The sequence below is a fragment of the Drosophila melanogaster genome, chromosome 3R (genome assembly GCF_000001215.4).
Source record: "Drosophila melanogaster chromosome 3R".
NCBI lineage: Eukaryota > Metazoa > Arthropoda > Insecta > Diptera > Drosophilidae > Drosophila > Drosophila melanogaster.
The window spans coordinates 24020011-24043005 of record NT_033777.3 but is presented as its reverse complement, the minus strand read 5'-3'; the positions used below and the strand labels follow the sequence as shown (position 1 = coordinate 24043005).

At 44.1% G+C, this 22995-nt stretch overlaps 4 protein-coding genes across 15 annotated transcripts in view; 2 read left to right on the top strand and 2 right to left on the bottom strand.

Moving 5' to 3' along the window:
* Nucleotides 1-23: 23 nt before the first annotated feature.
* Nucleotides 24-4791, bottom strand: spas (spastin). Of its 6 annotated transcripts, none has more exons than NM_170115.3 (6): nucleotides 3744-4791; nucleotides 3241-3411; nucleotides 2910-3095; nucleotides 2534-2700; nucleotides 2186-2438; nucleotides 352-2127 (listed from the first exon to the last, which is right to left on the bottom strand). In NM_170115.3, the coding sequence occupies exons 1-6, from the start codon at nucleotides 4495-4497 to the stop codon at nucleotides 1382-1384; spliced, it is 2277 nt and encodes a 758-aa protein (NP_732941.2). In that variant the 5' UTR covers nucleotides 4498-4791; the 3' UTR covers nucleotides 352-1381. The 6 variants fall into 5 exon arrangements, with proteins under 6 accessions (NP_001287494.1, NP_732941.2, NP_001262896.1 ...); NM_001316509.1 differs by having other exon boundaries at nucleotides 1143-2127; NM_142949.4 differs by having other exon boundaries at nucleotides 1162-2127.
* Nucleotides 4159-8644, top strand: Miro (Mitochondrial Rho). Of its 4 annotated transcripts, NM_001275966.1 has the most exons (5): nucleotides 4159-4939; nucleotides 5002-6075; nucleotides 6188-7392; nucleotides 7680-7742; nucleotides 7977-8644. In NM_001275966.1, exons 2-5 carry the CDS (start codon nucleotides 5458-5460, stop codon nucleotides 8110-8112), a joined length of 2022 nt encoding a protein of 673 aa, NP_001262895.1. In that variant the 5' UTR covers nucleotides 4159-4939; nucleotides 5002-5457; the 3' UTR covers nucleotides 8113-8644. The 4 variants fall into 4 exon arrangements, with proteins under 4 accessions (NP_001262895.1, NP_732939.2, NP_651205.2 ...); NM_170114.3 differs by lacking the exon at nucleotides 4159-4939 and having other exon boundaries at nucleotides 5276-6075; nucleotides 7680-7718; NM_142948.4 differs by lacking the exon at nucleotides 4159-4939 and having other exon boundaries at nucleotides 5276-6075.
* A 104-nt stretch (nucleotides 8645-8748) lies between these two features.
* Nucleotides 8749-10849, bottom strand: Mettl3 (Methyltransferase like 3). Its single transcript, NM_142947.4, has 3 exons — nucleotides 10671-10849; nucleotides 10315-10608; nucleotides 8749-10246 (listed from the first exon to the last, which is right to left on the bottom strand). The coding sequence occupies exons 1-3, from the start codon at nucleotides 10807-10809 to the stop codon at nucleotides 8853-8855; spliced, it is 1827 nt and encodes a 608-aa protein (NP_651204.1). The 5' UTR covers nucleotides 10810-10849; the 3' UTR covers nucleotides 8749-8852.
* Nucleotides 10850-11178: 329 nt separating this feature from the next.
* The window catches only part of KrT95D (Krueppel target at 95D), a 34290-nt gene continuing 22473 nt past the window's right edge, over nucleotides 11179-22995 (top strand). For 2 of the 4 annotated variants that reach the window (NM_170110.4, NM_170108.4), the window contains exons 1-2: nucleotides 11179-11294; nucleotides 11975-12512. In NM_170110.4, the coding sequence (NP_732935.2) occupies nucleotides 12238-12512 (275 nt within the window). In that variant the 5' untranslated portion in view covers nucleotides 11179-11294; nucleotides 11975-12237. Of the gene's footprint in view, nucleotides 12513-22995 lie in introns of all 4 variants that reach the window. The other 2 variants (NM_079749.6, NM_001170238.2) reach the window with 1 other exon arrangement.

The following is a 22995-nucleotide window of genomic DNA, read 5'->3' as shown; positions in this document are numbered from 1 at the left end:
TTCAAACTTTAATTTATATCATTGATGATAGAAGTGGTTACTACTACTACAAATCTGGTGGAGGATTCAGCGGAGTCTAAAATATAGTTAAAAAGTAATTAACTTTTACAATTGTGCTAAAAAGTTTTCTTAAGGTATAACATACATACATGAATGAATTTTATAGCTTTAATATTCTCTAGTGAGACGCAGTTTTTCTGCGAAACTAGTTTTCATGAATGCTTAATTCTTCTGCTTACTTTCTCTTAATTTAAATGCACCTGGTGATGTCAGCCGTTGCTCAATTCTCAATACACTACCAATGGTTTCCAATAGCTTAGAATTTTGTTGATGATTAAGAATGCAATTGATGTTTCTTGAAATCGATTTTATTTAGCGTATTCTATAGATTTCTTTATATATATAGTTTTATATGCATGTAGTTTTTTTTTGTATCTGTGTTTAGTAACTAGTCAAAGAACTCAAATTCCGGGTGGGCGAGCTGCGTTGAAGCTGGTTCAATGTGTCGCGATAAGCGACGGGCATGTGCGCGGGTGAAGATGTATCTGATCGATCTGATAACACCAGATCCATACGCACCTGCTAGGTACAACATTTTTGGGTGTGTTACTAATAATATAGGTGAATCGGAGACGATTGTATTTATGGCTGTAGGTACATAGATTGAAACAAAGGAACTAAACTAGACTAACCATACGGACAGTGATAACTATTAAAACTTAAATACGATTCTGCGCTGGTAAATGTATCTTTGTGGGTGTGTATAAGTATATCATCGGTCTTAGGTCTACGCTTACTTCTAGATTACATGTAGCTTGTGGATGGGCACTCAATGTACAACAAAAATATGCTTTATAGTTCAAGGATACAATGGAAGTAGTTGTGAACTCCTTGGGCCGCCTGTCTTACAAAAAATCACTACGGAATGTTTCAAAAAACTAATTTATAAAGCAATGTGGCCTTGAATTACTATCATAAACGAAGATAGGGCAAACCTACTATTCTAAGAACTCCAATGAAAAGTACAGATCTTAGAAATATATACCATGAGTATGAGTATAACGATAATGGAGCTGCATGGCAAATGTTGCACCACATGGACATGGTGGTTAAACAACGAAAAAATACAATACAATGTTCTTAGGCTAAAACACCAGAAATAGCTGGGAAACAAATCATATTAAATAACTCACAGGTAAATACAAATGTAACAATGTTTGTGAAACGAAAAGTCTACGGATTGAATAGAACCTTAAGGGCGAAAAACATGGGTCACATAATCAAAACTAGTGTAACGACAATGGGTTGCGCTCTGAGACTCACATCACAGCTTCTCCAAATTGGATTGATGAAGGAGGGCAGGATCATTGGCTAGAACAGACTAGATGGTGATGTCGCCATAATCTTGCGACCACTTCTCATATGAGTTGAGGCTTTGCGGCGCCACCGAGCGCCTGATGCGCTTGAGCGAACTGTGAAAGTCCTGCTCTGTGATTGCACGCATTGCACTGATGTCCAGACACTTCACTTGCTCCACATTCAACTCTCGAATGGGCTCCAATGCGGCGTCCTTGGCCAGTGCCGTTAAGTCGGAGCCCGAGTATCCGTCTGTTATCTTTGCAAGGCGACGCAACGCCTCGGTATCCAACGGACTGCCTTGCTTCTGGAGCAGTCGATTGAGGAGCAGCTCGCGGGTTTGCTCGTCGGGCAGTGAGACGTAAACGCGCTTTGTGAACCGACGCAGGGCTGCCTCGTCCAATTCCTGCGGTCGATTGGTGGCGGCCAGCACCACGATCCTGTCTCCGTCTGGATTTCCAGGCAGCCCATCGAACTCCACTAGAAACTCGGTCTTTAGGCGACGCGATGCTTCATGCTCGCTGCTGCTTCGCTCTGAAAGCAACGAGTCCACCTCGTCGATGAAAATAATGGAGGGCTGCATGTGACGGGCCACGGCGAAGAGAGCCCTCACCAGTTTCTCGCCATCCCCCACGTACTTGCTGGTCAGCGAGGCAGCCGAAATGTTCAGGAAGGTGGCACTACACTCAGTAGCCACGGCGCGGGCCAGCAGTGTCTTGCCATTTCCGGGAGGACCAAACAGCAATAAACCCTTAGCCGGTGCACGAAGCCCTAAAAAGGAAGAAGATTGGTTATGGTGACGGTTCTAGTCGCAGAATAACCAACTCACCCGTAAAGAGTTCCGGTCGGACGGAGGGTAGAATGACCATTTCCTGTAGAGCCTGCTTGGCCACATCCTGACCGGCAATGTCAGTCCACTCCACTTTGGCCCCACCCTCGACGATCTCGTCGAGTATAAGTTGCACCAGCTTCTGTTCCACTCCCTTCACACTAACCACCGGAGTGCTGGCGCCACTGCCACTGGGTCCGTTGTTGTTTATGGGAGTCCGCGAACGCTGGGGCGGCGTATTACGCCCCGAAGACTGTAATATGAGTAATTTAGTTTAATTAGTATTTTAATTTCTGAGTATTTGCCAAATGTGTAAAAACAAATTTAGTTTACTTATCAGATACTCACAAATTGTCGCCGAACGGCGGGAGGCGTTGCAGCTGTCTTGGCTGGTTGCCTTTGGACTGCGCCTACAGATGTTTTGGAGCCAAGGTTGCGGGGCAGCGTTTGTGATTTGTTGGCCACGGCCAAGTTGACGGGTCGTTTGGATCCAATTGTCAGTTTGCGGCCAGATGCTGTGAACGAATTAGCACAATCAGAGATGGATAATGCGGAAGAATATACTCTTTTACAAGTTTACAATTTGGCCAATCGAAATAAAAAATTCTAAGAAAATCAAGTGCCAAGTGAGGTGATAGGGATTGACTAATCGATCTGCTTATGGTGGCTTTGCGCTGGCGTGTGAGGATCTTGTTGGGTGCGCGTTAGCTGGTGAGGAACTTACCAGTGGGTTGGGCACTGGTGGTGGCCTTGGGCCCATAGCCACTGCTGCGCACCCTTAGTTTCATTGGTTCGTTGGTCATTCCTGCCAGCATGGGCTCCCTGGTCTTCTGCGGCTTGCTTTGAGCCTCTTCTTTCTGCTTCTCCTTTAAGGAGAGGCGCTGCATTTGCAAATCCTGCTCACGCAGAGCTGCGCACCGGATGAACATGTGCATATGGACAAAACGGAGGGGACAACAAAAAAGCAGGGGAAAACGTGCAAAATGAAATAAAAAAAAAATGAGGTAAACAAATCCTATGTTTTAGGGGTATAGGAAATATGACTGGTCACTTACCTAGAAAATGGAGACGATCCCGCGCCATCGAAAGGTTTGTCTGCATCTTGTCGTGCAGGCGCTGAGCCCGATCCCACACATCACCACGTCCACTCCAGCAATCGACAGCTATGCCATCCTCTAGCTCCTTGATACCTTTTCGGTAGAGCTCAATTGCCAGCTCTTTGTGACCTGAATATATAGAATAATATTATTTTATGTTTATTTTATAACTATTATGTTCAATCAAGCTCGCTTTCCTCTTATAAATAATTTGACAAAGAGTACGCTTATATGCATTAGAATTTAAAAATCGCATGCTTGGAGAACTTCCACTCCATAAAAGTCCATCAAGGCAGACAACCCTACTCCTGTTGACATTTGGGGCATCCATTGTGCGCGCGTTTTGCCTTATTGATTCTCACACTCGACAGACAACAAAAGCGGACAGCGGGCGATGACTCATTGAGCATTCGAGCACTCGAACTCGAACTGGAGCTGCCACCCCCGTCGCCGAAACTCACCTTCGTTCTCCTCATCAATTTTGAGCGCCTTGGAGATGTACTCGAAGGCGCGTCGATGGTGATGCTTCTGCTTGGCCAGCAATGGATCGCCGGGACCAGGTGAATACCCTCCTCCCGGACGATTGGCGGCCATCTCCAACGGTTGAATGGGCCTGAAACGCTGTGGCTGATTGGATAACTGCTGTTCCTGTCCGTCACCTTCACGGTTCAGCTCCGAAGGATGGTTCAACGACTGCTGTTGCTCCTTGGAGGAATTCTGCACCACGATTTCAATATTACAGTCGCGTCGGTGCGGGCGGTATATCACCTTTGTGCTCGCACCGTATAGGTAGCGAAAAATACAAAACAGCTGATAAATCAGCGAGCGCAGAACGTTGAAAAGAAAGATTATGGGGAACGAGACGACGTAGAGGTTCTGTTTGTGCACAGAGGACGAGTAGCCGCCGTACGAATGGTGGTGGCCGCTGCGTGGGGAGCACGTTGTGGGGGTCAGGTCATCTGTGGTGGTGGTGTCGTCGTCGCCGTCGGGTGAGCTGCCCGGACTACGGCGATTCGATGAGGAGCCTCCACCGGCGGCAGATGAACCGCCGGCAACAACGGCAGCAACGTTTGAGGCGCTCGACGAGCGGTGAGTGGACTGGCGACCACCGAGTCCTCCGCCGGATGATCCTGCCCCGCTGCTGGACTTTATTGGTGACTTGGTGCTGCTGCTGCTGGCGCTGGAGGAGGACGACTGGTTTTTAGTGCGTACCATCGATATCGATTCCGCGCTGTCTGCGCGTCCAGCACTCCGGCCCCCTGCTCTCCTTGCCCTAACCCCGTGAAAGTTGCACGGGGAAATTATCCTTGTAAGCCAAATCGGTTGGCCGTGGCACGCGTTTGTATCGATGCCGCACAAAAAAACAAACAAATCTCGAATATTATTGTTGTACGTCGTTTGAGCTAGTGCTCATTTTGCTGATATCCGAGAGTACTGATTTTCTTCCGCACTTACAACTCTCACTACGTTGAAAATTGAAGCTAAGCTCTGGAGTCCCAGCCAGTGCTGACCAACTATCGATTACCAAATCTAGCGGGCAAGGTTGTGAAGTCAGACAAACAGGCAATTTCAAAGTTTAAATGGTGGAATGTAACGGATGAAATATAATTTGGGAGACTTTCACCGAAGTGCAGTATGGAGACATTCGTAATTGAAGGTAAGTTTGATTTATTGCCTTGTTTATCATTTCCTTTTTGTTTATACGAATATTTTTAACAGAAAACATTTTGTGTCCTTTACAACATCCTTAACGGTTGGCTGATTTAGCGGAAAAACGCTAACTTGTCATATCGTAGAGATCCAGCTGTCAATAAAGTTACCAGACAGTTTCGGATCCGATGTTTTTGGATGGAAATATTTAAATTACGTGATCAATTTTAAGCAACTGATCGAAATAATAGTTTTGATTTGTTAAATTCGTAGAATTCAAACACAATTGCCGGAAAATTGGGGAAAAATATCGCATTATTTGGCGGTCGCCTAGTGTGGCAGCCCTGGTAGCTGGGTTGCGATATATCGACCTTGATACACCTACTGCCATCCCCATCACTCTGGGTTGTTTTTTTTTGCGTTTTTGCATAACAAAATCCTAGAATTTCGGCCTAAACGCCAGCGATCTCTGACCAGCAGAGCACGAGCACAGGAGCGGCATATCTCACTTGGAGAGCAGTCGGAATGGGACAGTACACGGCGTCGCAGCGCAAGAATGTTAGGATCCTGCTCGTCGGCGACGCCGGGGTGGGTAAGACGTCGTTGATTCTGTCTCTGGTCAGTGAGGAGTACCCGGAGGAGGTTCCGCCTAGGGCTGAGGAGATTACCATTCCGGCGAACGTGACGCCCGAGCAGGTGCCCACCAGCATAGTTGACTTCTCGGCCGTGGAGCAGTCGGAGGATGCCCTGGCCGCCGAAATTAACAAGGCGCACGTGGTGTGCATAGTGTACGCCGTGGACGATGACGACACTTTGGATCGGATCACATCCCATTGGCTGCCGCTCGTCCGGGCCAAGTGCAATCCCTCCCTGGACGGCGAGGGTGATGCCGAAGCGGAGGCGGAAGGAGACACACAACGAGAGCCCATTCGGAAGCCAATCGTTCTGGTGGGTAACAAAATAGACCTCATCGAGTATTCCACCATGGACAGCGTGCTGGCCATCATGGAAGACTACCCCGAGATTGAGAGTTGCGTGGAGTGCTCTGCCAAGTCGCTGCACAACATCTCCGAGATGTTTTACTACGCCCAGAAGGCTGTGCTGCACCCGACTTCTCCCCTGTATATGATGGAAGAACAGGAGGTAAGTGCTTCCGGAGTGGATCATAGGTCGCAACTATATCATTGCGCCGTAATTGGCGGTTTTGCGATAGGTAATCAGCTTGTACTCTTCTAATAAAACTTCGCATTTTCAGCTCACATCCGCCTGCAAGAAGTCGCTGGTGCGCATTTTCAAGATCTGCGACATTGACGGGGACAATCTGTTGAACGATTACGAGCTGAATTTATTCCAGCGACGCTGTTTCAACACACCACTCCAGCCGCAAATCCTTGATGAGGTGAAGGCCGTGATACAGAAAAATGTGCCCGATGGCATATACAACGATGCGGTCACCCTGAAGGGCTTCCTCTTCTTACACTGCCTTTTCATTCAGCGGGGAAGGAACGAGACAACCTGGGCGGTGTTACGGCGCTTTGGCTATAACGACCAGTTGGAGATGTGCCAGGAGTATCTTAGGCCACCGCTGAAAATACCGCCTGGCAGCAGCACAGAACTCTCGCACCGCGGACAGCAGTTTCTGATTGCCGTGTTTGAGCGCTATGATCGCGATGGCGACGGAGCCTTATCACCTGAGGAGCACAAGATGCTCTTCAGCACATGCCCGGCTGCTCCGTGGTCCTACTCCACCGACATACGCAAGTCCTGCCCGATCAACGAGACAACTGGATGGGTGACACTGCACGGGTGGCTATGTCGGTGGACACTGATGACGCTGATTGATGTGGTCAAAACAATGGAGTATTTGGCCTATTTGGGCTTCAATGTTCATGAAAACGACAGCCAGTTGGCGGCAATTCACGTAACTCGAGAGCGCCGCATCGATTTGGCCAAGCGCCAAAGCAGTCGGTCCGTTTACAAGTGTCATGTGATTGGACCAAAGGGATCAGGAAAGACTGGAATGTGCAGGGGATTCCTGGTGGAGGATATGCACAAACTAATCGGAAAAGAGTTTAAAACGAATGTGGTTAATTGCATCAACTCTGTGCAGGTGTATGGCCAGGAAAAGCACCTCATTCTGCGTGACATAGACGTCAGGCATGCCCTCGATCCCCTCCAGCCACAAGAAGTCAATTGCGATGTTGCCTGCCTAGTCTACGACTCATCTAATCCCCGTTCCTTTGAGTACGTGGCCCGCATCTACATCAAGTATTATGCGGAGAGCAAGATTCCAGTGATGATAGTCGGCACCAAGTGCGACATGGACGAACGCCGGCAGGACTATCTAATGCAGCCCTCTGAATTCTGTGACAAGTACAAGTTGCTGCCTCCGCATCTCTTCAGCCTGAAAACCAACAAAAAAGAACTGTATACCAAGCTGGCCACAATGGCAGCGTTTCCGTGAGTACACCTTTTGTGATCCACTCTTGGGTGCTTCTTTTGTAAGCTAATACGCCTAGGCAAAAGCAGTGAAATACTTTTGGATTGACTTCATGTTACGTTGGTTCATAAACCAACCCTTAAAAGTATTTCACTTTATAGTAGTTTTAGATTGCATCTAACATTCGGGATTAATGGTTACTTATCTTATTATCTTCTCTTCTACCCCTTTTTTTTGTGTAATGGTTGGTGTCTGTTTTCTGTGTTGTTTGATGTTTGTACACGTCGACGGCTTCTCGGATATGCAGTCGCTTCCAGGCCGCCTGGATACTGTTCTACAAGCACAGGTTGGTACAGCTGTGGGAGTCGGCGTAAGTGTTACCATTTAAACTGAACTCGTTACTAATATCAGCCTTATATTTGTTATTCCATCTGCCACGGTGCCCGTATTACTACCTTGGGGCGCACAGATTCCCATCCATAACCGCTTAATTAATTTGGTGTGCGGCAGCATCCTGTAGTTCTTAGTTTTATCGTTACGATACCTTGTAAAATCCTGCCTCTGCTTTTCCAATTCTAACTCGATTCTTTTCTCCCACATGCAGTCACCTGAGGCAATTCGGCCTGATGACGGAGGACCCCAAGCTGTGGTTAAAGGCGGGACTAGGAGTGGCCGCAGCTACCATGCTGGGATTTATAGTGCTGAAAACGATAAGTGCTGCCGGAGCCCACACCCGTTAGGGGAATTCACTAGGATAAGGGGACGGGCTTAACACACGATTACCACGGACACGTTGAAGTTTGACAAATTCATGTATCTTATTAATTATTTAATTGCTTGGTACTGTAAATCCAAATTTATTGTTACGAAAACTAAAGCAAACTATGAACGGACACATGCCGATGCTCTCATTCCTGACTTGTAAATACACTCATCAAGTACACTAGCAGGAATTGGGCTGGAGCAGTGGCCAGTCGAGCACATTGTGTACGCTGCATTTCTAATCGTATATTAACTTACATAAACCATGTTCTCTCTGATAAGTCAAATAAGCTATTGTTACCAGCATATTCGAGTAACGAAACAACCAATATCGTGCATAGCTGATAGTGATATGTACACGTACTGCGTTCTATATAAACCAATATATACGACATCTAGAGAATCACCGGGTTCGGTGATATCGCACTTTTGTAAATACGCGCAAATCCCCTAGTATGAGCAATAAACCTATCTATATGTGTGGATTAACATATAGTGATATTTAATGGCATTTGATGTTTAAGTCATTTCAATTCCCAAAAGGGCAAATTTAACTTTAGTCTGCATGATGGACTTGCCTTCATTCATTATTAAATGTTCCACATAAGCCATTTCGGTTTGTAAAAGCTTTAATAATAATTTATCTTACTATAATTGAGTCTGTACACAGCTCTGGCTTGTCGAGGTCTCAATTCATACAGCAAATACTATTTTAATCCTACTTTTGTATTCCATTGATCGACGCCGCATTGGCAGAAGCTGGCGACATGCAGTTACCATCTGGATAACGCTTCTGGAACTGCGTAATTAGCTCCGGATCCACCAGTCGAATGCCATCCAGTTGGTTTCCCAGGGTTATCCAGTTCGGTTGGATGTTGTGCGGACGCCCAAAGAGCTCGATCTTGCGAGTACCCGGGCTTAGACGCTCGATAATACCATAAATCTCATCCGGCTTGTGAGAGGTGGCCCGCACCTCCGCAACGATCACATCGCAATCGAGTCCGCGGTTCAGGTTTGTGGGATTGCCTTTCATGCCCACCAAACAGTGCTCCTTGCCGTGGTTTAGCCAATGACCAGTGCGCCCAGTGCGAATAATTCGCTGCAGTTGGTTGGTCTTTACCCAGATGAGTTCGTCCACGCGCTCATAGCCCCACAACTTGAGGCAGTCGCGGCCAAGTTCCATGGCTCGTCCAGTGACCCACAGAAAGATCAAGCCGTCATCCTGAAGTGCCGGCACGCCCAGTGCTCTCATTTCATCGTCCGACATTGTGCCGTAGGGCAATTCCATGTGGATATCCCAGGGAGGATCGGCCATCACCACAGCGAACTTTCCCAGGACCGTCATGTCCAAGAAGCGTAGGTCGCATTGAATCCATTGCGGCGGATAGAGCGTGCAACTGGAGTCTACGCTGCGCTTGAGGCTCAATTTGGTTTTCACATCCGTGGGCTTGTTTGTGTTTATATGCGGCAGGGTGTCCACCTCATAGTGCACGTACTTGCAGGTGGCCATGTGGAAGCAGGTGTTTAGGAAACTGCAGTCCCCCAGAGATTCGTCCGTGTGAGCCTGGATGATCTTTTTGAAATGCAGTTTGGTGCACTTGTCTGTTGTCTCACTGCTGCAGGTATCGCTGCCATCGGTGGATTCCTGCGACTCGGCTTCGCAATTGTTTATAACCTCCGCAATGATTTCTCCATCCTCGGCTGCCGATTCTGTCTTGGGTACCTTACCGGTGACGTTTTCGCCCGCATCAACATCCGGGCGAAGCTCCTTTTCGTCTCTTCTTTCTTGTTTCTTTTTGGCCGCCATCTCGGCGGTGGCTTGTTGAGCCTTCAGGCACTCGACTTTTGTGCCGTGGGAGCAAAACTCCATGACCTGCGCTCCGCCGTGGGACTTAAACTTCTCAGCCACGGATCGCTCTTTGGCCGTAGGCTTAGTAAGCAGCTCAAGAATCTCCTCGCCCACCTGCTTACTCTGTTTTTCGCGGGTGGAAGGCATGGATAGCAGCATCATAATATCGTCCGGAGCATCCAGGCTTGTGGACTCTTTCCGCGCTACAGTGGACTCCAGTTTTATTGTCTTCTCCTGTGGCTGATCAACATCGTCGACTTCCACTGTAAAATCAACAGCAAATTATTATAATTATTAGACTTATGAGAGTAGTAATTTCTGTGAGACCCACACTTTCTCTTGGCCTCCTCCTCCTTTTGCTGACACGTATCGTTGGTGTCTTCCAGGATCTCCTTCAGCTCCTTGGGCTGCACAGAGATGATTTCGCAGCCGGCCTCGGTGCCGATGGTCACGTTCCGGATCACAATTGCACCCTGGTTGGCCAGTTTGCCTAGAATAAAGTTCACCATCTCCAGGCTGCTGCCGGCAATCTTTTCCACCACCTGTGTGGAGACAATGGGCAGGGCCAGGGAGCAGGAACTGAGGGCCTGCAGCACCTCCTTCTGTACTTCCAAGTCAGCCTCAACTGGAAATGCAAAAATATATTCATTTTTGTGGCTCCAACTTGTTGCCATTGCCGGTGCTCACCGAGTTCCTTTTTGGGATTCGTCAGATCCTCCTGAATGTCCGAGAGAATCTCAATGCGCTCCTTCTTGCGCTTTTCCAGCTTCTCGCGGAGCGTGTTCCGCTTTGTCTTGAGTGATTTTATGTCCCACGCATCTGCCATTGTTTATAAAACGCTGCCGGCCTTTGGTAAACAATGAAATTTTTTTTACAAAGGCTCGCAGTGTGACCGTGTTCACATTGCAGGTAAACACGTTACATTAAAATACTAAACTAAGGTAATCTACTTATACATTTTACACAAGTAAATTTTAAATTACCATCAAGAACGTTAAAAGGGCCAGTGTTGGAAGTAGGCTGGTATTCAAAATTAAAATTAAAAAACGTTGAAAGTATTAACATTGCTGTGCCCCCATTATATTTCTTATTCTAATTTGTATGATCTATTGGACCACACACAGTTATTTATTGATTGGTATATACGATTTTACCCGCACCGCCCAGTTGATATTTTCAAGGAATCCGCTCTGGCCACACTGCTCCGCTCCCCATCGCAAAAAGCGGAAGCTGCAACATAGCTGCTCCGCAACATTTTGCCAAATAAAACGTGCCGAAACGCATAAATATTTGATGAAAACCGCTCCAATCGTAAATAATAACCCAATCAGTTTAACCTGTGATCGACTCGCGATAAAAACGCGCGCGAGTGCTGAAGAGAAATAGAGCGAGTGCCGCCTTTTGCCTGCTCCCCGAAATTCGTGGCGTTTTCTTTTTTGTTTATGCGCGCAAGAGAGAGCAAAGCATTAAGTGCGCGCACTCAAACACAGTCACACGCGCGTACACAGAAGTGGGGATTTGCGAAAATCTCGTCTATGTGTGTGTGTGCACATAGCATTTGCACACATTGTTATTGTTGGGTCGTGATACAGAGAGGGTGACAGAGAGAGAAGAGAGAGCGAGAGTGAGGCAGCTGAACTGGGGCCAGATTTATAACGCGACATTCGCACTTTTACTCTGGAGCATGACGGTTCGTTCGCGGCACTTTCGACGCGATCCAAAGCTGCAGCACAAGCAGCAGCAGCTTCCGAGTCCGTTCCGAATCCAAATCCGATTCCGAGTCGCTAGCAGCCGAGGAGAAGGAGCTGTCTAATCCGCAACAGATTCCGCAGCGCGTACATACATATTGATTCAGTGCGAGTGCAGTTGCAGCGCGCGCCCCATCACAACAACAAGAAAGAAAGAAAGAACGAAAGAAGAAACCCACACACCCACCAACCACCCCTCGTTTTTCACTGTGTATACTACAGCTCTTCGCTTCTTTTTTTAAGGCGGCGGCACGCCCTTCCCCAACGTGCGTGTATGTCCGTTCGTGCGTGTGTATATGTATGTATTGGCGGGCTAACCAGAAAATCGACAAAAAAAAACTTTCGAAATATTGAATTGTGAAAACTATCAGAAAATCTGAAAATTATGTGCCTGCTCGACGACATATATTCCCCAGTTTGCATCGAAATAATGTGCACCCCAAGTACATAAACAACAGTTAAGAACACAAAAAATACCTTTCGACGGGAACCAGCAAAGAAACAACATGAAGATGGTCGATAAGTCGTCCAAGTTGGTGGATAAATTTGCCGTAATCAGCGGCACCGGCGGCAGCGGCCCTGGAGGCGGTCCGCTCAACCTGCAAAGTGGCGGAGGAGGCGGCGGTTCCGGCGGCGGAGGAGGAGTCTCCGGATCTGGTGGCATATCCGGAACGGCTGGCTTGTCCGCCGGAGCAGGAATGACCACTGGCCAGAAACCGGTGCCCATGAAGCTATTCGCCGCCTGGGAAGTGGACCGAACGCCGCCCAATTGCATCCCAAGGTGAGTGTAAACAAATTTCACTTATGTACATACATACAAAATGCGACGTAGGGACAGTAAAAGCATAGTTTCTTGCCAATTTTTGTTTTGTTTTGGTTAGTTTTGTTTTGCTTTGTCAAAGCAAGACACAAAAATGCCAACTGAGTTAACAAGATTGGTAAATGTTACTTAACTAGTCGGCGATGTAGCTAATTTGTTGTTGAAGCCATCACATTGCCACAAAAGTTAATCAAGATTATTTGTATAGCTTAGCATTGAATACATATAAATTAAAAAAGTATAAATTTTGCCTTGCTTAAATCAGCTTTAACAAAAACAAAACCCTATCATTACTATTCCCTCGAAGTACTGAACTTAAAGGTTATACATCTGATAAAAAGATAATACACAACGTCAGTTTGTTTACAGCTTATTGTTGATTTTCTGCCAATTTGGTTTCGTGCCGCGGTTTTCGTTCGATTGGGTTTTGTTTTGTTCCTATTTTTAGTTAACAAAAGCAGCAACTGCGCTAACTGTTATTTAAAAGGTATTGTTGTTGCCGCTGACAGCGCTGATTTTTATTTATTCGCATCGGCACAAGAAATCGAAAAAGTTTTTAAGTGCATTATGAAAGAGATTGACTTTTAGGAATTAATCGATTTTATGGTTAGCCAAAACCATAAAAGTTTCAAATACGCTGTTCTAAGGAGGTAATTTTAAACTACAATTCCTGGAATACAAAAATTAAAAAAGGTTTACGTTCTTGACCCCTCTAACCAAAAATGTAGTAAAAAACAATGTCGACATTTTTGGACGTGATAGTAAATCTGACCGCAATTAAATCCCAACCTAACCCAACATAATGTTAGAGATATGATGGAAGATTTGAAATTAAAGTAAGGCACATAAAGAATTATGAAATAATGAAGGAAGTAACATGTTATTTATATTGTAACCTAAGATCAAGGGGATATTTATAATGAATGTCAGGCTGAATAATCGCTGTATAATCAAAACAATATTTAAAATATGTTTTATGACACCTACCAATTGTGTATAAATTATAGAATTTATAATTTCGCAATCTCTGTTGATAAGATTCTATCTTTGAATGGCGATCCGCAAATAAACCCGTTTGTTTTGTGGCATTGTTTTGCTTGTTTTCTTCTTTCATTCCACACGTCTTGTGCCATGTCTTTGGCCCAGTAACCCCGAACCCGAGATGAGTAATGCCCCATCTCATCTGGCCGCTACTCTTTGGGGTTCTTCTGGTCTGGCTGATAAGAATTAGCGGCCTATTTGCATGCGGATGAGTCAGACTTTGTCCAATTTGGCTCAGATGTTGACTCTGGACAAAGATTAATCTATAATTGGGGCGGACACCACACTGCGTCGCACAAATTAGAAATTAGCCAAGGCAAGGCGCACTTTTTGTCCGAGTTTAATCGCTTTTGTGTATTTTAAGAGCTCTCAAGGCGATAAACTGGTCAAGTAGACGGGCATTAATATCAAAACAGCCAAAGGCCTTGAACACGCCCATTTTCAAAGAAAGTTTAAGCAAGTAAAGAGTAAAAAAATCTTTTTAAGTTGTCAATCTACAAAATACATGTAAAATGAACTTTTAAACTGAAACAAAATGAATATGATTCGAATGTTTTGTATGTGTATTAAAAACTGAAGTGTTTTACAATTTATCTATTATTTTTCACTGTGTAGAAGGACCATCAGGCGGTTTGGAAAGTATTTACTAAATATTTGATGGCCAAGGCCAAATGTGCTCCTCTCGCCTTCTTTTGGCACCTCACACCCCATTTGGTGGCTCTTTTTTGTCTGTTCGAAAGGTCATAAACCGCTGATGCCGCCTATGTTTTATCTTTGGGATACACTTTTCGAGTTTGGGTTTGAGTTTTCCGTTTTTGTTTTGCTTTGTTTGTTTATAATTATGCGCTCGCTTGGCTGGCTTATAATTAGAAACTGAAGCTAAGCAAGCAAATTTGGAATTTTTCAGTCACCAACTTTGAACTTTTCGCCCGAAAAATGAAGATGGGGTTGAAACTTTCACCAGAGCCCAAAAAAGCCAGTAAAGATGGCATATTTTCCAGTTGGCTAATTAAAAATCTCATTCTGCCTAATTGCAGCCGAAAGTAAATGTAATTTGTAGTTATGTCAGTGCACCATGTGTCGTCACATTTCCTATTTCCCTGTTTCCCTACGACTGCGCAAATTGTATCTTTATGTTGATTTTATCTACGACCGAATGCGGCACGTAGAGCATATCCAGACTTTGATTAGGACTCACGCGGCATTAGCGTAAGTTTTCCTTGCGGTCGCCAGACGTACGTGACCCGTCTGATCCGGCGCATTTGCCTGACGACCCGGCCGATGGCTGGCTGATTCATCCGGATCCGCTTGACCCGTCAGAGCAATCAAATTCAAATCAAATCAGAAAACGGAATAAAGAGGGCAAACACACACACACACACATCTACTTGGTGGCAATGTCAGGGTGTGAAATGCATTCAAGTTCGAGGCGTAGCAAATTATCCTTGGCAAAGTTTGTATCTGTGTATCTCGTTTTAATTTGCCTGATTTGTCTGAGGGTTGCGGAAAAGTTGTGTGCCAATGCTGAAATACAGAAATTGCCGCACTGTTAATTCACTTTCATGGAAGATACGAGTAAATGAAACTTTTTCCATTCTGATTAACAATGCGTCGAAGGGGGAGGTGAATCACCATATCCTTATCTTCTGTTATACGCAGCAATTTACTTAATATTCTCATAAAACTAGAGGGTTTTGCACCGCATTAATTGGATTGGTTCTTCTTGAGGAACTTCTTTCTTTTACTTTTGTAATTGGAATACTTTTCCATACAATTTTCTACGAACAATTTAGATATGACTCGAATTCTTATCTGAGGATCTTGAGAATATTTGACATTTACTGAAAGTAATTGAAACTCCATGAAGGCTAGATTTTATTAGGGATCCGCTATCTTTATCTTTATTAACATACCACATTATTTGGAGTGCCTTTATCAGCAGGACACTTTTTGGGAAACATTTTCCAAACTGTTTGCTTGCCAGCCTTATCATAAATTTGAGTGGCACTAATCCTTCCCCTTTCGCCTTGCATGGCGCTTATCTAGAATTGGTTTTGCTTGCGCGTTTGTTAATTTCAGTGGTTACCTGAAAATTGAATTGCATTTCAGCCATTTACGAATCATTTATTTGGCTGCGGTCGGCGTACGCAATAAAAATGCACTTGGGATAGGTTCGGTTAATTTGATGTTTGTGTGTTGCTTGTGATATTTGTTATTTGCGGTTCGCTTCGCTTTATTTTTACACCAGGAAATTTCATGTTTTTCATGTTCCCAAGGAAGTGGAACACGTCGGATGATGGATTGATCGATGTTATTGGCTCCATTATGCGACGTTTTCTTTCCTTTCCCATTTGTTTTTGTTTTTGGGTTTTGTGCCCAGGTCTGATTGTATTTTAAGTGCCCAGCTCTTTGTTTATAAATAAATGTGAAATGCTTTGCGGCATTTCGATTTCTGATAAACATCGAGGAATGTTTTCCTCATCGTTTTCGTGTAATTTATAAACTGCGCCAATGTTTTTACTAGAAATTAATTTAAAGCCAACCAAAATAGCCGAAGAGATGCGGCCAAAGTTGTCAGTGACATATTTCCCAGGTCCAATTTGTATCTCTGCCGGCCGATCGTGCCAGCTGTTAAAGGTGCGGAGTGCCGCGGGGTCTTGTATCTGTATCTATAAGTAGAATTTATAGCGCGACAAGCGACAGCAGTTGGCTGAATTTTTGTTTTTTCGCTGTAGCGCGTGTTTGCCCACGAAAAGTTAGCCTTGAACTTTTTTTTTTCTCATCTGCTGGCTCTGTCGTTCTTTTATTTTGCACGAATCCAAACAATATCTAGAGCATCATCGTCACAGCATCACATGTATCTTTTCGTGTGTATCTGTATCCGAGCAGCTGTACCTGCATCTGCATCTACATTGGTGTCTGTGTTTGACAAATTGAATTCTATTCCGTTGGCTATTTCCCTGCATTCAGTGGCAATATTTTGTATCTTTATTGTTTATGCCGAAATGTTATGTCAACGGAATGGTTCGCTCGTTGTTCGAATGGAATTTGATTGTTCAACGCGAAGATATCCTCTAGCAAAAGGATAGAAACTTAATCCAACCATTTGACAATAAGATACATACATTATAGTTTAAAACTTCATATAAAAGTTAAGTTTTCTTTGCTTACTGTGTATATGTATTATTGTCTTTAGAGAACCTAGATTGTATATACCCCAGTTGTTGCTAATTTTTCCAGGGTATACCAATTTATGCTGATAGCTTTTCGAATTGATTCTGGGTGCAATTTTAATGGGACTTACTTTATTACGGTGTCAGTGCTGCTGGTGCTGCTGCTGCTGCTGATGCTTTTCCGCTGTCCCAACGCCATCTGTGCATCATCGAGATTACCGGCGACGAGTCAGCAGCTGTGCTTTTGGCCATGACCGATGATTCAGGTCTTCGAGTGTGGGTCACGCGGGTGTTTGTGGAGGTGTGTCACTGTGGGAGTTTAGTGCTTTTTGTGGGCGGGGGAACCACCTCAGCAATCAGTTTGCCACGAACAGGAATAAATGAAAACAAGATAAGAGTAGGGAAAAGAAAGTGGTTAGGCACTCGAGCTTCTTAACTGTTTTGTTGCGGCTAGACCGAAATTGAACCGAAAACCTAAACTAAAACCCAAACCAATCGATTTCCTGTTGCGTTTGCCGCGCTCTGACCCAAATTCCTCCAAACGAATTTTCCCCTCGGGTGATGGAGAGCCCCCTTCAGAGACCAGAAGCCGGGCCTCGACCCAAATTCTCTAGTGCAGCCGGAGGAGGCGGGGAGATCCGAGATGCCCTCCCCTGCATCTGATGGTGGTATTAGTTTTGGTGGTAGCGGCGGTGGCATTCTCCTCTAAGCGCATTAACCGCGATCCCGAGCCAAGTCGAGTGTCGAGTTGAGTTGAGTTGAGCTGGTGGCGTGTTAATGCCCACAGCTGGCAAATCTCCTGGTCATTAGGGTCGATGGAAAAGTGCAGCAGGAAAGTCAATTAAATTCGATGTATGCCAGCATCAACCAGCAGCCGAGCCATGAGAATGTGTGTGTGTGTGTGTGACCAAGTCAGGTGGGGATTAAGCACAGTTTTTCACATCTCTAAGGAGAAACTACAGAGTCGTTAGATTCCAATCAATTATACAGTATACCACGGCGTTGGAGTAGTCAAGCCATTGATTTTCCCTACAATACTTGCCATCATATCGAATTTTAAGATCTGGAAACTAAAAGTCAGGTCGTCAATCAAAGTGTTTTATATCCATTCTTAATCGCCTGCAAGCCCGAATCCAAACAATGCAAAATTCATTTCCCCAACAACAAAGAGCGAGTGTTGTTGTTTCTGCTGTGGCAGCCATCCTGTCCTGTCCAGGTCTTCGCGACCGTTGACTCATCCAGTGTGTTGGTCGAACTGCTTCTGCCTGCACTGGATTTTCCATTTTCCATTTCCCCCTCGGTTTTTGTTTGCACTCGCGTCCAAGGCGAAGGCGAAGGTGCTGGCGTGGAAGCGTGGAAACTTGAAGTACCACGACATTGTCCAGGCATGTCAACGTCAAGTTTGTTGACTCGCCCGGCAACCTGCGCCCAAGTGGAGTTTTGCAGCCACACCAACAACGACCGTATCACCGCAAACAGCGGCAACACGAACGGGTGCAGCAACAGCTACACCAACAACAGTCACTACAACAACGCCAAAGACGGCAGCAACTGCAATAACAGCCGCAAACAACGAGCAAGTTGGCGAAAACTTCCGCTCCCCCAAGTTCCCAGTTCCCAGTTCCATGTTCCAGGTTCCATGCTGGCCAAAAGCAGACAGGCCAAACGAGCTACGGATGTCAGCTGCATAAATCGTTCGCCTCCAGACCCCCAGTTGTACCTTCACCCCCGCCTTCGATGAGCATGTGCTCCGACACAGGGAAGTCTCCACCAGACGATTCCTAACTTTGCACATATAATGTATGTATTGCCTAAAAGCTGAGTGAATCGATTTCCTGCGTTTAAGTTTTTGTTGAAATGATATGAAATTTGATGGAATTTACTAACATAAACATTTTTTAGGCTATTAAGTTGCATATTCTCGATTTTGTTGAAAGAAATTGGAGACGACCCTAACACATTAATTCTTTGAGCATTAATCAGAAAGGAAGTTGGGAAGCATGGAAGCTCTACTGTGTATGCACTAGAAGCAACCAGCTGTAGATGGTGCCTCCCATCGAAAGCTGTTCATAAAAGTGCAATTTATTAGCATACAAAGTACGTCGTCTAGGAAAGCAGAAAGGCAAAGAGCAGAGCCGTTGGCGTTGGCGGGGCAGGTTTTGGGCACCGAGAGAATGAAAACATTGAAAGTTGCTCCACCTGGTGGAGTGGTTTAATTTCCTCCGTTGGCCATGAAATGGCCATGTTAGGGAGATTTGTGTGCGGTTCGGTTCCCAGCCGCTGTTTCCATGCATTATAAGCTGTTGACCCAGCATTTCATTTTGGCTCTAAACGGGTCCACAGATACATGCATACTCGTACATTAGGAAAAGATTTGGAAGATATTGAAAACTGGATTCTAATAGGGTTAACAAAGCTCCAAAAACAACAGGCAACTGGAAGTAATCTAATCTAACTTAATGTAAAACAATTGATGGGCTGAGATAGTGTAATCTATTAGATAACGAGAGGCGTTGTTTAATTATTTAACAAAACCCCTTGCGCTAGTAAAAATATCTATCGGATATGATGTAACATATTTTTGTGCATCAATAGTGAACTAAAACATGATTAATAATTTACTTTTATTTATTATTAAATGTAGTGGTAGCCAACAAATGGATGGTGATAAATTGAAAGATTTCTAAGCTCACAGCATTCATTGAGATTGTGTTAATGAAAAAAATAATATAACAAATACATAACAATGTTTTTAGATAGTGATGTAAAAGAGTTGAGCCAACAGAAATATAATGGAGTGTTGGTAGTAACACGCCCATTCACTTAATATCCAATAATATCGGCTACATCTAACCGAATCAAATGGCTGATAGAGCCATCAAATAATTTATGTGATGGCTTATCAGACACCGGCAGCAAATCGTTCCTCAATTAACCCATTAACGACCCTTCTCTGTGCGGTAATCCCATTCAGACTCACCTTTCTATTACGTATGCGTATGATCGGATGTTGTCCAAAGTTGATAGCCTCAAGGGGGGAGGGGGGATGCGATAAAATGCAAATAAAAAACACATTGATTGAGCCGAAAGTGTGAATCGATTCGATAGCGGTGAGGGTCGGTCATCCAAAGATCTACAGCCAATCTCTGCTCGAAATTGGATTTAACTAGTTGTTTGGTCTCGTGCCGGCAAACTGCAAAAGTGATTATCGAGTGAGTCACTGGAAGAAAGCCGCAATTCGAAAGTGAAAGGTTTCATTATATCTATTTTCGGGTTTCTTTCGCCAAATTCGTGGCCAAAAAGTGTATATGTTGAAATAGCTTTTCAACGATTTGCTGGCACTTTTGCGACAATTATGGAATTGGAGCGGCCTGACCGGACTGGCTGAGTATTTAAGTGGAGGGAAATAAGACCGCTTGACACGAATTCCGGCAGATGATATTCTCATATTCTCATTAATAAATACGGAGGAAAGTAGTTTATAGTTTGCGTATTAACATAAAAACTTTGCCAATGTTGAACTTTAACTAAAAGGAGGAATGGGCCAGGGGTTTAAGAGTAGCAAGCAGCCGGAGTGGCAGCTTCACTGCGAGTCACTTGACACAGTTTGTGGCTGAGCCGCAGGGTTGCGGGTGGTTTTTGGGGGGTAGTGGTGGGGTTTGGGAGGTCGGTGGTTGCGGTTGCGACTTCAGCTCGAGCTTAATTCCTACGTCGGAGCTGCTGAGCAACTTTGGCTTTTGACTTGGCCCTTACTTGGCAACAAAGTATTTAAACCGATTTGTGTAATCTTCTTTCGTTAACGAGAAATTATAATTGAAAGTCGAAATACTTTGAGAGCAGAATGTTTTCATGTTATTTGTAATCACTTTTAAGCAAGAAGTTTATCTTTGAAAAGTTTCTACCCCTATTAAACCATGAATGGATAAAACTGTTTTTGATAATTTGATAACATTCTGAGCTAGTATTACAATTTGCTGCTTTTAAAGATTGAAGAAGCTTAGATATTTTATTTAAACTGACTCATCAATTGGGTAATTCCCATTTCAGGGCCTCGCAAATCGGCATGATTAAGATTCTATGGAATGTCGGAGAATTTCAATCTACTTATACTTATCTGGCCTTTGGCAATTAAAAATTGGAATATCTCTGAGGAATTCTTCATTTTGTGGGTGCTTGATATAAACAAAAGGCTTTCATTGTTTATATCTTGTGGCATTATGCCTACATATAGATCGTTGTCTGTGTATCTATCTCACATTTATACTCGAGAGTAAACAAGAGCCAAGTATTCATAAGTCCGAGCACGCTCTAACAGATCATAATTTTAATTTTATGGATATATGTACGGTGCATTTCCGACGAAACGAACTGTATACTGAGATTAATAGAATTTATATTGTAGGTTACTTCGATGGGTTTTCTAGAAATATATATCAGTTGCTTGCTGATTTCGAAAATAAAATGTCATTGAACTCGTCAAACGTATCTATTATAAGATGTATATAGATAGAATAACTAAACTAAAATTTGGAAGAAATTCAAGATAACTCTATCTGTGAAAACAATTCTGGTGTTGCATCTCTTAATTTAATTGAAATAGATAACGAATTTACAAGTCATCGCAATTTGATTACCCAATTTCACAGAAAGGAATTCTGTGTTTGCGGTTGTAACACTCGTACTACTACTACACACTGTAAACTAAAATATTGGCCAGAAAAATGCAATTAAAATGAGAAATGGGCGGCCAAACAAGTTGGGAGGTGCTGCCGTTGTTGGCTTCCACATCCTGCTGGGTTTTTGCGGACCACACGCAGCGTCCAATTTGGATTTATTGGGGGCGAGGAGTAGGATCGTTCTTCGAAGAGCGCTTTTCCTTTTTTTTTTTTTGCCCAGTCAGATAGTGTCAGTTGCTGGTTAATTTTATTGGATTGCCTTACACTATCCAGCAGCGAACACTTTAAGTTTCTCGATTCTGGGTGCGCCGGGCTATTAACTCAACGTGGTGTCATTCGCTTTTTTGTTGACTCTTGGAAAATGTCGTTTAAATCGCTTTCGGCCCTCTGGTCTTGTGCTTCACCTCCAACTTGTCCATTCTCTTGGGGATAAATGCCAGTTTCTTTGGCTTTAGCTTGGGTTTGGTTTTGGTTTTGAATTTGATTTTCCGAGGCCGGAACAAGCTGAAGACATTTCAAATGTATTTATAACACACATAAAATGGGCGTTTCAAAAATAAAACAATTTGCGTCAGCCTAGGTTGTTTTAATTTATTACACATTTGGGATTGTTATAAAATTTGTCCTGAATATTTATGAACTGTTGCGGTGCGTCTTGACACATTTTATCAGTTCAGATGTGGTAATATTTACTTATTTTGATAAAAGCATCTTCTGACGAATGAATAAAGAAAAAGAAAAAACGGATTAGTTACGTTTATATCTGTTTCGCATATATTTCGAACCCTCTTGAGGATTCAGGAACGACGGCGAGTGCTTTTGATGGATTCGATCGGCTTATGGCATCAATACCTTATGCAATCAATCGAATGGCATTGGCAAATTGCTTTTCTAACCATGAAGTCGAAGACAATCTGAAGCCGCAGAAATGCTCGTTGGCGGCGGGGATAATAAAGGGAAAATTGAGAAAAATCGAGTTGTGGCCGAGACTGAGCGGGTCATATGATATATGGGTCATTAACGAATTGTGCGGCGACATGGAATATGTTCGAGTAATAAAAACAATAAATAATAAGAGGAATGTGTCACACGATTGCTCGTTAAATTCAAGTTTAGACGGCGGCGTTCGCTCAATTGGAACAACAGCTCGCTAAAGTATTAAATAAATATTTAAAACGTATAAAAGACTCAAATTTTAAGCACTGAGTCATTTGGCGATCGGTAGTCACACACATTCGGCCAAGTGGGAGCTCATCAACCCACACACAACCAGCTTATATGGATGGTGTTGTATTTCAGCTAATTACCTCGTAAAGGCCACGTCATAATCTCACCAATTATGTATGTCTCAAGTGCAAACACCCAAAATATAAAGATACACTGCGGATATGTGAAATCTTCAAGTTGAGCAAATTATATTACGGACATATTATGTTGCTATAAAGCTGGGGAGAAACTGCAGGAAATCTCGGGTTTATTATGAACTTCCTTATGGCAGTACTAAAAGCAAAAATGCAACAGAAAGCAGCCAACTTAGTGAAGCTGAAAATTGTT